We start from the raw sequence: 13,607 nt of genomic DNA, 5'->3' as shown, positions 1-13,607 counted from the left end.
TCAACAGTTCTGAGTCCATTACTTTGGGATGTGCGATGTGACGTGAATTTAAATCTCGGAGTTCGGAAGGTTAAACCACCAGTGGTCACTCACCTAGACACCTTTTCAGAGGTCTATCCACTCGTTTTCGTTTTCATCGATTTTGTATGGCAAAAATGTTGACAATAGTACGGATTTAACTCCCTTCCGGAGACCTAGAAATGCTATTATCATCTTCAGATACCGTCGCAATTACTGGAGCATGTATTTACATAGGCCCTAGGCCTGCAACAAGTGTTCTATGAGATGATATGTATAATTTCTGTTGTTATGAACTAGTTCAATGGTAAATTCATTCCTTCGAGGATTATTAGTATGTAAGTCAGTGACTTTTACAGGCAAGACTAGAGATAACACGAATGGCATCCTCTTTAAGACTTTCTGTGGACTGGTTCCCGTCCTTTACGTAGTTTCCAAACGTCATACAGATGTCCTCCGAACGTACTAGGGACCGGTGGCGTGTAATGAAACCGACAGCATTCTGCCGGTTTTATGTTAATGGTAACGAAGCTCGCTCAATTTACGGTAGACGGGAAAAGAAGCTACACAGAACGACTTGCGTCATATGCATATATTATGCTCAGAAAGTGTACAGTACGTACCCTTATGCGTCCTGCATGCAGTGACGTACGTAGTAGCTGGGATTTTACTAGTGAGGGGGCACAAGGGGCCGGGGGCACCGTCATCTTATGAGGGGCACCAGCTTTCAGTGGTGTTGTTTTTGGGGGGCAAGTTTTTGTTAGCCTTGTTAATATCCAATTACCCGCTTTTTTTAGTGGGCGGGGAACACCGGGAATTTCTGGGGGCACGTGCCCATCAGGACACCCTGGCACGTCGTTCTACGTGGCCTCCTTTTCCGTCTACCTTCGATTTACAAATGAGGTAGGTGCTGATACTATATATATTTTGCCTTTTCTTCTTCGTTATTGAAAATAACTTCACCGTAAATGGCTTATTTATTTATCATTTAACAAAATACGCACTGGTTTGAAATAAGTTGCCGTGAAATAATTTATCTATGATATTTATTGAAAAAATAAATTACCACTTGTGTTTCATCCGCCTCACTGCTGGGACGTGATTCATGTTAAAGTTTGCTATCAGTTTGACAAAAATTAAAACATTCAGCCACCAAATTGACAGCGCTAATCGCATACTTTAAACTACAACTAGCTACCGGTCCCTATTACAATATAGTCCAAGAAAATCAGCATTCAACCTAGAACTAATCGCAATCAAAGGTTTTTCTTCAGAACGCATTTATGCTGTGTACCCACAATGACCAGAAAAAAAGTCCAAGCAAATCCGAGTTGCGGAAATAGATCTAATTTGCATAAATTCAAAATGGCCGTTCGGATTCGCTGGGACTTTTTTCTGGTCATTCTAAACAAATGCACTGTGAAGGAAAACCTTTTTTAGCTATTAGTTCTCGGTTACCCACCAAATTGCATTGTCTTTCCAGTCCTGGACAAACTGGGACTAGTCCAGCCTTTCTGACATGGTTTTTCACGGTAGTAGCGGATTGACCGACCCCGTCCGACATTGTGTGATAGTTGAGCGATAGATGGCGCCATTTACGTTTAGGCCTAAAATAGCGCACGTAGCGCGCGGCGGGCCGGCCGTGCAGCGTAGCAGTCAAGGCGACGCAACAGCTGCCTGTATATACGGACCCAGTCTCACAATACCACGCAAGAAGATTGCAAAATCTTTGCCCGGTCGGGGGGAATTCACTGTCGAATCAATAACAGTAAGGATTTTTCAAAGTTTGAGGCCAATTTCCAGTGGTAAATTTGGCGAAAATTGGGTGAAGAGTTCTCATCATTATCACCCATTTTCGTGACAGTGAATTCGTGAATGCCAAAGGCCTTAGGCCTTTGCACAGTCGTGACGCCTCAGAGAGTGTTCCGAAGAGTCAAATTCAGCAGGGAAAATATAGAAGCATTTACTTAGACAGTACTGAGAATTTGTCGGACCAGTGTCGTTAGGCTTGTGCACAGAGTTGCCATGTATTAGAAGTTGAACCCTTTCCAAACTTGAGTGGCGGCATTTCATGCATTGATTGGCGGCATTTCATGCATAGGCATGTAATGGTGTGCCTGGGCCGAGCCCAAGACTGGGGGCCAGTCTACTTCACTCCTCCGTATCCTTTTTGGATTGACCGTTGTGGGGCCAAGGATACGAAGGGAGTCCAGTAGACTGGCCCCCAGTCTGGGGCCAGCCAGGCCTAGGCGTATATACATGTAGGCCCATAGAGGTAAAGTGTTTGTTGGGACATCGTCAGGCAATAACGTCTGTGACCATATAATTCGCCAGGTCCCATATTTTGCCACCTATTGTCAAGTCTGATTGGTTCTCCCAGTGGCCAGAAAGGGCCCTGGCCACTGTATGGTCACGGACGTTAGTACTATCATGGTACTATCACCTAGGGCTGAGTCAATTCGAATAATTTAGTATCCAAATAGCTGACCTTCAACCTTCGAATATCCAAATATTCGGTTGTACCAACTGGCAGTTTGTTGAGGAACAAACCATATACAAAATCAGTTGCAACAACGCACACAGTTGTACATTATAATCACTGTAATCGCTTGCCAGTCTATGAGTATCTCCAGCCATGATTTAGCAAGATTTAAGTGATAAATACTACTTCTTTTCCTGTTGAAAGTGTGTATTCCTTTAAATTTTTTAACCCTAACAGTCCCAAATCCTCTGATTACAATATGATTTTACATACACCAAGGGGGTTAGGGTTAATGAATAATGCATCATTGTAAGGTTTCTGTCGCTTTTCATTTGAATCTTCCTGGAGCAAGCCTCCATACTGCAATTTTTCTCATTTAAAACAAAAGAAAATTCTCCCTCCCTTTTCATGAAATTTGCATTCGAATATTCAAATTCAAAAATAATCTTCAAACATTCCATAATCAATCGAATATTCGGTTATTCAGCACAGCCTTACTATCACCCAACCATATCCATATGTTAAAATAGCAGTTTGCAGATCCGGAGTTACTCCGACCGGGTTGGGCCTTAGTATCATTTTAGAAATCCAGTAACTCTATCCATGCCAGCCCCAATTGATTCGATGTCACGAGCATACATGTAACTTGGCTTCACTTAATGCATGCAGTGACCCACTTTACCAAACCATACTCTAGGCCCCTCAGCTATTTAGCACACCAATGTACGCACCAACAACGGAAATTCCACAGCTTTCATTGCACATAACTACCAAAGCTCCCTGGCAATCAAATTTGCACTTTGGATCACTTTGAAAACACTTGAAAATGAACTGCGGAGGAGAGGTATTGTCAAACCTTGAAATTGCTGACTTGAGCCTGGTCTGGATATTGTGGATTGCAAATATGGCCCAGATACCAGTCTACGTGTACCTTGGTATTTAGGTCGCACAGTCATTCAGTTGTCCTGCCAAGGACTCTGCCTGATTTGTGCAAACGGAGGTGCATAAGTTATAATCACCTGCATGATGCATCTGAATGTTGGGTGATTTTAGTGGGTGACACCACTGTTAACATAACATGGTTGAATTGTATATTTTGTGAGCACCAATGAACAAAGTTTCTCTTTCCCAGTGCCCAGCCTTTGTGTTTGTTTGCCAACAGTTGGTCAGAAGAGGCACCTGGACAGAACAGCTGTCAGCCCAGCTAGCAATATGGCCGATATGAAGCCCAAACGCCTGGCCTTGTGGACCCATCCGAGGTCCCTGTCCACAGCCATGGTGATGAGTTTCGCCAACTACGGCAGTGTAGAGGTCTTCTTTGAGATGTATGGAGGAGCCTTTGCCTTTGGGCCTGAGAAGAAGATGGCCACTCCAATTCCGGTACCCTTGGAGGAACACCTGACGTTTGACGCGGTCAGGTGTCAGCTGGAAGCATCTTATCCTAAGCGCGACTTGGTCTTCATGAAGGATCACGCCCTCTCACTAGATGGGAAGTACGAAAGGCTGCCGGTTGGCTTCTGCCACACATTCCTCATCCGGGAGCCGGCCCAGACGGTGCTGTCCAGCTACAAGATGGGCCTGCGGGGTGGCCTGTCCACCGACCAGTTCCTGCAGATGACGCAGCTGGCACTGGGCAAGACGCAAGGCTACAGGGAACTGGCGGAGCTGGTGGAACACGTAGAGGGCACCCTCCAGCAGCATGCAGTGGTGCTGGATGCAGATGACCTCCGGCGTAACCCGGAGGGGATGCTGCGGGTGTATTGCCAGGCCGTGGATCTACCCTTCAGGGACTCGCTCCTGAAATGGGATCCCATCACAGAAATTCCCTGGAACATCCCGAAGTCATTGCTGGCCTTCAACCAAGCGAACGGGGCCTATGAGAATGCCCTCAAGAGCACCGGCTGGATCCCACCCAACCCTAACCCCCCGGATCTCAGCGACTTTCCCAAGCCGCTGTTGGACTTGATGGAAGAGGCAAGACCGTTTTACAAAAAGCTTTACGCTAGACGACTCCAGCTTGCATAGCCTATGTGATGTCCAACGCCTTTAGCACAAAAAAGCAGGTGCATCAAGTTTCAGATTGTGTCTGTTGCTGGTGTCAGTGTCGACATGTAGCCCTTATACGTAAATTGATTGATCAGGTTTAAGTTTTGTTTAAACCCCAACTGAAATTTTCATTTATTTCTCTGAATACATGTTGGTCGTGCCCTTCGCAGGGTTCCAACAGGCAAATTGTAGCCTTGCCAAAGTTTATGATTCAAACTTCATGCCTAATCTTTTTGCACTCATGCTCTTTAGTGCAGTACCAAATGTAGTTTCCTCTCCAGATTCCTTAAGATTACAGCGACGTTTTGTAAGTAATCGCTGACAGCGACAGACAGGTGGAACCCTGTACATATAGGTGAATCTGTAGCACAGGTAGTTCTCATTACAGGTAAGCTCCTGTCAGGTGTAGAGATCGTGTTGTGTAATGTGCTGTGTGTTTAGGCCAAGAACTATCAGTGCCACGTCACTTTATACTTGTGCATTGGGAAAATTGTAGCCTAAGTAGGGATAGTTGTTTATACATATTTTGATTTTTGGTTTGGATACTTCATGTATTTGTCAACCGGTTGTTGATGGTACCCGGGATATACATGTATTTAGAGTGCAGGTTGCTAGAGAAAATCCACCAGCAGTCGACGAGTAATCAACGCTCAAACTCACCTTATGGTGAAGTGTTGTGGTCAAGACCTCTTGGAGCCACCACAAGACCAACACAAGGCCTCCAGTCGGAATTCCAGTCACCAGACATTCAAATCAACCGCAACAAAAGTATTCCTTTTGTCAGTGTTCAGCCTGTTACTTGCGACTGGTCTCGTGTCTGGTGTTGTGGTGATTCTTGGCTACAACTCTGCTGGTGTGTCAGGTATGTGTGTGTACATGTATACAGAAATCTCTGCATCTGTTGGGTACAAAACAAAACTGAAATTCCAAAATTCTTCATTTTACAAGAGGCGCTTCGTTCATCGTCTTTGGCCCGATGAGAAAAGTGTCATCATGTGCCTTCATACTTCATAGAGCACTATAGTTAGTTCAGTGCACACATAGTTTTTAAAAAAGTATGTTTGAAAGCCGCACAGTTTCTGAGACGTGAATGAAGTCCTTCGGATACTGATGTGCTTTGTCTTGATGCCTTCCAAAGGGGCTTTCACCTACCGCCAAAATGAAATTATCAGAGAAGAGCCCTTGGATATTGTCAACATTATAACCACAGGGTTTCCACAACCTCTTACACATAGACTGTTATCATGTGTGTGTTTGTTGAGTCTGATCTCATGTAAAACAAGGTTCTCCAAATCTCAGGTCTGAGACCGAATGGCCTTAGATATTCTTTAAGTGCATTGCTTAAGAATTACACGCACACTTGGAGGGATACGGGCCATACTTTTGTCAGAGAAATGTTAAATCATGGGTTTAGAACAGAAAATGAGAGCTAAAGTATGCCAGAAGTGCTTACTTCAAACAATTTTGAGATCTTATTTTTAACTGTTAAATTATCCACCAGAGATGAATTAAATGAAATTTTTATGTCAAAAATGTCTCTGGAATTGTGAACCATAATACAGAGTTTAATAGAAGACATTGCACGCCACACTGTATGAAATATTTAAACGGGTCATTGATGAAGGTCTTCACCTCTAAAAAGCCCATGCCACTTTCATATATTTTACCGAAATTAAATCTATCTATGTAAATATAGCAAGAACCAAGACCAAACTCAGACCCAGACAATTGAGCAGTCCTAAAACTTCAAGTTTTTATTTACGTACACGAGTAGTCACGGTAACGAAATGGGCTGCGAAATGTAGTAGGTGTTCAAATAGTTATTTTTGTATAAAACTAGAAACCAATTTTTTTGTTTTATAGAGATATGTTAGCGCTGTGTTTATTTATTTTTATTTTAATGTGATATGTTGTGGAGCAGTGTACAAGACTTGGTACAGGTACTTGGTCATTCATCATTTTTTAAACAAGTGTAGTCGGTGCGAGTCATTGGCGTTACATGTAATATGTTTCTTCTCATAAAAACCCTAAAACTTAAACGTAAAATTAACAAGATAAATACGTGTGTAAACAGTCTTCAGATCTTATATCAAGTTAGAGAAAAAAATTTGTTAGAATACTATGTGAAGAAAATATACAAGTTATTCTGAAGTCAGTATATGTTTCTTTTTGCGTGTTTCTGCAATTTGCGCATGTCCAACACGAGATGTACTTTTGTCCATGGAGTTGTTTAGAAAGAGCTTAATCAACGTTTGTGTAGAGGTGCTCGAAACCTCATTAGCAAAGATAGTATGCCCATTAGCCTATTTGAAGTATGGCGGACACAGTAAGAGGGCGCTATTTGAATCACCTAGCTACGGCCGGAAATAACGCACGAGTCTACGGCAGTGACTGCAGCCAGTTCCCATTAAGTCGTGTGTAAATTCCGGCCGTAGCCAATTGATTCAGACACGGCCTGTCTGTGAAATTTAACCACCGGTCCTCCGCGTACAACTGTGATTTTGAAAAGTACGGAAGCGAAGCAATGGATGGCAGCGCGTTTAGTGCGCATTACGCGCAACGCACTTAGATTGCCCGTAAAATTGTGGGTAAAATTTGGCCAAATAAATTTACCCACTTCAAATAGCGCCCTCCTGTTGTGTCCGCCATGCTTCAAATAGGCTAATTGCTAAAATTTGGAGAACTGTTCTTCCTGTCTGCTCATGCTTGCGCATTGAGATTTTGCGCGTTTTCAAACGGGCAAGCTACGTTATACAGTTGGACCTCCATAATAAGAGCACTTTTAATAAAAGGATATTTTTCTATCCCAGTCCTTTGTTCTTCCTTGTTTTCATTCCTGGTAAGGCAAGGTTCCTGTTATAAGAAGACAATCAGCGAAGTCCCAGGACCTGTTATTAATGAGGGTCGACTGTTTGTAGCAAAAAAAATCACATTTGTAATATTTCTACAAAATCAAATTCTTACGGGGTTAGCAATAGCTGGACACTGCGTCAATCCAGTCTGTGAGACAAGGCGATCAGCAGCGCATCTAAAACCAATTTTTCTTGGGGGGGTGGAAATTCCTCTATGTAGGCCTGGTACAACTTATTGCTTTTCTGAACGGTGAGGCCAGATTTGCTGCATTTTACTCGCTCTGGGGAGGAGTAATGCGAAAATGCCCCAAAAACGGCTTTTATTAAAAAATAAATTGCCCCTTTTGTGGGATAAATTAGGCCTATATGGTCTCGCCCTTGATCCACCAATACAAATGATAAACAGTAGGCTGCTACCGACGGGCGGTTCATGAGTAAGCCGATTTCTTCCCTGTGAAATCATACTACAAGTGTAATGGAACAGTTTTGAGACGCCGATGGCAGCATACATGCCTGTCCTTTTGTCAGTTAGGAGCATGCGCGCGTGGTTCTGGGCATGCGTGCTTGTTCATGAGAACCAGCAAGGCTGTGAATGAGGATCGGGATGGCTGTTGCCACCAGCATTCTACCAAAAAAAACTGTCATTTTAAAATCACATTGGAAACGAAACTGCGATGCTAACTTACTAATTAAGGAAAAAGATTTTCTACAGACGGTTTGCATGGCTGCCTGTTGCAGGCCAGTGCTTTTGTTCAACAGAATATGCACAAAGGAGGCTTCCTCGTCGAACAAAAGAAATGCCCTGCAAGATGGCTACCACGCAAAGCCTCTATTTCTTCCCAGAATACCATAAATGGAGCAGTAAAGTGACTGGTAGAATCTGTACGACGCTAACTACCATGAAGCCGGCAACGTAGCTACCCAAGATGTCGTAGAACAACCCTGTAAATGAACCACAATATCGGTCGGTTGATCAGAGCTATACAATGTGTTTCTGAACATCTTCCAAAAAGGACCTTGAGATGCTTGGAAGAACTCCACAAAATAATTGTTTCGATGGTGATCATGAGGTGGTTTTCATCTTTACGTATTAACTGATCATCTTTTACTCTGTCTCAAAGAAAGCAAACTTCAAGGGAGACTTTGTCGAGAAAACATACCTGGAAGAAATCCCAGCATGAAATTAAACATTCCAGATAGTAGCTTTTCCCAACCAAAAGCACCAACCATCAACTCGACACCGAACGTCTGCCTGATCAATACGTCGACCTGGACACTGACGACGCCGAAGCAGAATCCAATCAGAAGGGTTGACGTCATCATCGCCCAGTTTGAAGTCAGCAAGGGACTTGCGCAGTATGATGCAGAACACACGACCATCGTTGTGGTTGTCAGACTCCAGGAAGATAGCACTCCGCGGTCATTAAGGGGCCCCTGCGCGATAACGGCCAACAGACCACCAATGCCCCCGAATGATACAAACCATCCAGCCTCTGTGGCGGTAAACCCGTTGGACTGAGCTGCCGATACAAAGTAAATTACCCACATGCCATAAGCAAATTTAGTACTAGACTTCACGACTGCAAGGTCCCAGAAGCGTGCATCGATGAGCAACTCTAAATTGAAGTCTTTGAGGAGGATTTCTCTTGATGTACAGCAGAAGTGTCCGAAATTAGTCCGAGGCATTGAGGAAATGGGCCCTGTCTGGTCAGAGAGCCTCCGGTAGCCTGCCTCCTCTGATACATGGAGAGCAGCCTGAGGTGAAGTGGCAAGGAAGGCACCAGGTGCAACAGTGTTAAAGCACAGCCCGCCCAAGAGCAGTAAGGTCCCGCGCCATCCGTACGTGTCCAGGAAAAATTGAGTCAGTGGCGGCATAACAAGCAATCCCACGAAGGTACCAGACTTGGCTATGCCAAAGGCAGTTGCGTAGTTCTCATTAAAGGTTCTACCGACGGCTTCCTTTGCAAGAACGTTCGACACTCCTATACCCAGACCTGTGCAACGAAAAGGTTGGTTTGTATTCATGCTGGCACTGAATCGGTTATGATTCGTTGGAATTACAGGGCGTATCAAAATAAAGGAAACCTAAATCCAACTATAATTTATAGGAAAACTGCAGATTTCTTAAGTAAGCATTATGTCTCCAGAAAGGCCTGAATGTCTTCCTTCCAGTGACACCTTGATCATGTGCTCAGTGTCACATTTGAACGAGTAACAAGACCTTCTTGACCAGCAGGGGACCTTTGCACTGAGAAGTTAGCATACTCTGTACAGTAAATGATGCACATTTGAGTGTGCTTAGGCCAACCAAAAACAAGTGCTTTTGAAGGTGTGCGTATATATGCTAACTTGTCACAGTGCAAATTTAACAGAGTTATACAGCGTACAGCTTAGGCTGTGTACTGATATAATAGTGATTTTGCCAACGTACCTGCCAACACGTAGAACAATGCCAGCTGTAGAGTCGTTGTTGCAAATGATCCACCGATGAGGCCCACGCCGATCTTGGTAACACATACCGTCACAACGACACCAACACCAAATCGTCTTTTCAATATTCCTGAAAACAGAGCTATGATATAATAGAAAGTATAATAGAAACCTGAATATTTGCAAGGGCTTCCGAATCCCAATCGGCCCTCGGGCGATCCAGCGTGGTTCTGATGATGTTAATAACTTCAGTAGCCACGGGTTAAAAAAAATTAATGCGTCTGTGGTCTTATAATTTTTATACACTGGGCATGTACATTTTCTCCACGAAAGAAAATTACATGTACATAAACTAGAGAAGAGTGCTGACCCAGACCCTGAGCGCCACACTTTTTTTTTATCTAAGACACTATTACAGATTTCTTACCACAGTCATTCACTTATCACCCTTCAATTTACCATCATAATCTTCTTGCGGTAATCCGTCGGCCATTTTTTAAAGTTGGCACCGAACTGTGTCTATCTGCATCAAGTCTCAATCATTGATTCAAACCATCTCTTTTACTGTTTCTTAACCTGAGACAAGAAAGCATGCCACACCGTTTCAGATGCAATCCAGGTCAACAACAAGAAAATGATGCATGCTTTCCCTTTTGCTCTCAATTAATAAGGTTTTACCCAAACAAGAAATGTTGGTACACCATCCATTGACAGGATGCTGGTCACCACTGGGGCTTCTGTACTGATGACGCCATGTTTTGTGTCATAAGTGCTGTCCTTTGAAGGAGCTATCTCCTTTGAAGCTCAGTGGACCGTGGGCCCCTTCGGCTCCCTGATGGCGCTGATGTAAACAAAGTTAAATGTGGCAGTAGATAAAATCATGGAGGAAAGTTTTATTCCTCCATGATAAAATTCACCTCACCAACGCAGAGCCAATTATGTAATAATCATTGAAAGTGTGGCCTAATGGCTCACTTTTCTATACCCATGGAGATAGAATATTCGTCCACTTTGCTTTACCATCTGGGAAAGGGTTGCATTTCTGCTTAAAACCACTTTCGCCGAAAAAATGGATAGCTTGTTGGCCATTCCCAACTGCACAGGTAAGATGAGCTACGCGCTGGTTGCCGACGCCCACTGAAAAAAAATTTGCAGATTTATTGATCGTGGGTAATTGGTCGAGCACTGTGTGGCTGCACTGTGTGGCTGCACTGTGTGGCTGCACTGTGTGGCTGCACTGTGTGGCTGCACTGTGTGGCTGCACTGTGTGGCTGCACTGTGTGGCTGCACTGTGTGGCTGCACTGTGTGGCTGCACTGTGTGGCTGCACTGTGTGGCTGCACTGTGTGGCTGCACTATTCAACTGCACAGTCCGATTCGCGGGTTACATGCGTACATAATGGTTACGCTGATTTTGCACTGCGGAGGTCGCTGTTTCGTGACATGAATATGTGTTCCTTCACTCTCCATTTTAGAGATCACATTATATGTACACATAACACAGATGTTATTAACATGAGTGGATTAGGTTTCGTCTTAACGTACTTAGGTGAGAGAAGCAGAGAGTGCCCCCAAATGGTGATTTTATCCTACGTTCTTGTCGCAGACAAGATTTGCTCAGATTTATGTATATTTAGATCATTTTTTTTAAGTGCCTTTTGATCTTACACGTGCATTATACATGTACTTGTAGATTTCCGTCTCGATTCAATCCCCACCGGATTGTGATCCTTCTTATAAAGTAAACAGTATGACTAGGAATGCCACTATGCATTACAGTCTTGTGCGACCCAACGTGTAGCCTTTCGCCGTGACAATCGTAGCTTTACTGGTATTAGAGCGACTGGAGCGAAGACTCTCAAGTCAAAAGGCGTCAAGAGGCGAAGCCACGAGCACTTTTTTCAACTCGTGAGGAACTAATGTTTGTTTTTATGTTTCTTGATTCTGTCTACTCCGACACGGAGTAACAACACTGCAACCAGAAGTGGAAAGTATGGTTTGGAGTTTTGTTCGGAGTGTATTGTCGGCTTACAAAAGTTATCACACGAGTCTTCCGTCCACGAAAGGGGCCAGAAGGAACGTTCAGCAATGGCTGAGCCATGGCCAGCAGATTCCTCTGTAAAGCTTGGCAGGAATAAGTCCATGGAGCTGGAAGTCAGTGAAAACTTCATGCTGAACATTTCTTCAAGTTTCGTGCCGTATATTTTTAGAAACATGGTTCTTCAGTCTTGAGGGCCAAATGGCGACCCACAGAAACCTGTAAAACGTGTGATCGAGTAAAACTTCATAATTATGCCGATGTTAGCGCACAAGGCCCGCCGATTTCCTTTTCCTGAACCGCATCTGGCAACAACTATCAAATCTCCGTGGCAAAACAACTGACATACTTTACCTGAAATTCCACTTGTCGCAATAGCCATTGCAGCAATCCAACCAAGGATCCACGTTGCCGACGCCAATTGGTCCTGCAGTGTCAGCAACAGGACACCAAATCCTTTGGTAACTCCAATCCCGCTCATGTTCAAGGTAAACAAAGTCAAGACAGCTATCCATCCCGTCACTCCTCCGTCGGCCATCACAGACGCGCCGCCCCTACCGTCGGAAACGGCCATTTCAGTTCCACTATAAAGATAGTCTTTTGCGTTGGACCACAGGCGAGGGCTTTCAGCAGTGCGCTGATACGAGTAGAGGATAATGCCCAAGGTAAAATTCAGTCTTTTTTGTTGAACGACCAAATCAAATTTTCCAGCAGTGCATGATGAGCTGATGCTGGTGGGTAAGAGTCACTCGCACCCAAGAATGGCACGTACTGAGGGTACCTGGGTAGGCCTATTATGCGACTTAAAGAGTTCAGTGACCTGCCACATCCCGCTATTTTGCTACCGTTCATTGGTTTGCCCAATGGAGTACTAGCGTTTGGTCAATTTAGGCCCAAACCCATTTCTTGAAATGAATACACGTCCCACATGTGTAATGCTTTATTCTTTGTCCCGTATTCAGTGACGTAATGCTGTACTGTAATTCTCACGCAAGCTAGTCTTGGCTCCACTCGAACATATGCAGCAAGGTATGAGACGGAGAGAACCCCCCCCCCCGCTTTGTGTTGGTCATTGTCTCGCAGGAATCTGGGGAATTCCTTTCAGACATCTTGGGGGGAATGTATTGTTACGTAACAATAGTCTGGAATGTGTAAAGGGGCTGGACATGTTGGGGGGGGGTACCCCTTGTTCTCATTTCTTGCTGGGTATAGACTCGAAAGCGCCTTCTAGGGCTCGGTAACGATCGCAGTTTGTGACCCTCTAGCGACTCAATAATTAGACCAGCACGCTTGCTCGCACTTGATGCGGAAAACTGCGAGAAAGAAAAAACGTGCAAACAAAAAGCAGCCATTCGAGTTTGCCTTGTAGGCGTATGGCAGTACAATGCAACATTCAACCACATTGACGAGATGCTCACGTTTACTTTCAGATATTCACAAATGTGTAAAAAACAATACAAAGCTCGATTGGACAGCATTTGAAATTGGAAATTTACACTGTAAATTTATGTTTATTTTCTTTCTATTTTGCAGCTCCATCATTCAGTACAAATTGAGTGATGGAAACGATACCTCACCAAAGAATGAGGGTACAGCGTCTTTCGCTCCATTTGTGCACAATATGCTAGAAAATAATAGCGTGACGTCACAGCCTCACAGGTAGAGATTATAGATTAGCAACCAGGCGTGGTGTGTTGCCGGCAGCACAAGGCAACAATCAGTGAGGATGAAGAGATCGCTTA

At 44.1% G+C, this 13,607-nt stretch overlaps 2 protein-coding genes across 3 annotated transcripts; one reads left to right on the top strand and one right to left on the bottom strand.

Moving 5' to 3' along the window:
• The first annotated feature begins 789 nt into the window (after positions 1 to 789).
• LOC110983261 (uncharacterized) lies at positions 790 to 6,704 on the top strand. 2 transcript variants are annotated; one of them, XM_022242383.2, is made up of 2 exons: positions 790 to 921; positions 3,663 to 6,704. In XM_022242383.2, the coding sequence occupies exon 2, from the start codon at positions 3,713 to 3,715 to the stop codon at positions 4,523 to 4,525; it is 813 nt and encodes a 270-aa protein (XP_022098075.2). In that variant the 5' UTR covers positions 790 to 921; positions 3,663 to 3,712; the 3' UTR covers positions 4,526 to 6,704. The 2 variants fall into 2 exon arrangements, with proteins under 2 accessions (XP_022098075.2, XP_022098074.2); XM_022242382.2 differs by lacking the exon at positions 790 to 921 and adding an exon at positions 1,630 to 1,786.
• A 156-nt stretch (positions 6,705 to 6,860) lies between these two features.
• Positions 6,861 to 13,019, bottom strand: LOC110983260 (monocarboxylate transporter 12-like). The gene is made up of 4 exons (XM_022242381.2): positions 12,220 to 13,019; positions 9,830 to 9,970; positions 8,559 to 9,392; positions 6,861 to 8,340 (listed from the first exon to the last, which is right to left on the bottom strand). The coding sequence occupies exons 1-4, from the start codon at positions 12,437 to 12,439 to the stop codon at positions 8,228 to 8,230; spliced, it is 1,308 nt and encodes a 435-aa protein (XP_022098073.2). The 5' UTR covers positions 12,440 to 13,019; the 3' UTR covers positions 6,861 to 8,227.
• Between the last annotated feature and the right edge of the window lie 588 nt (positions 13,020 to 13,607).

The sequence above is a fragment of the Acanthaster planci genome, linkage group LG06, assembly GCF_054643075.1.
Source record: "Acanthaster planci isolate LZ-2023a linkage group LG06, COTS_SCS, whole genome shotgun sequence".
Lineage (NCBI taxonomy): Eukaryota > Metazoa > Echinodermata > Asteroidea > Valvatida > Acanthasteridae > Acanthaster > Acanthaster planci.
Note: the sequence above shows the minus strand (reverse complement) of the source record. Positions and strands in the feature narration are given on the sequence as shown.

Excerpts from the sequence above, each read along its gene's own strand:
- LOC110983260 (XM_022242381.2), bottom strand. The coding sequence starts at position 12,439 with ATGGCCGTTTCCGACGGTAGGGGCGGCGCGTCTGTGATGGCCGACGGA. Across the intron at positions 9,971-12,219 it reads TGCGACAAGTGGAATTTCAG|CTCTGTTTTCAGGAATATTG; the intron begins GTAAAGTATGTC and ends ATTATATCATAG. Across the intron at positions 9,393-9,829 it reads ATTGTTCTACGTGTTGGCAG|GTCTGGGTATAGGAGTGTCG; the intron begins GTACGTTGGCAA and ends TTCGTTGCACAG.
- LOC110983261 (XM_022242383.2), top strand. The coding sequence starts at position 3,713 with ATGGCCGATATGAAGCCCAAACGCCTGGCCTTGTGGACCCATCCGAGG.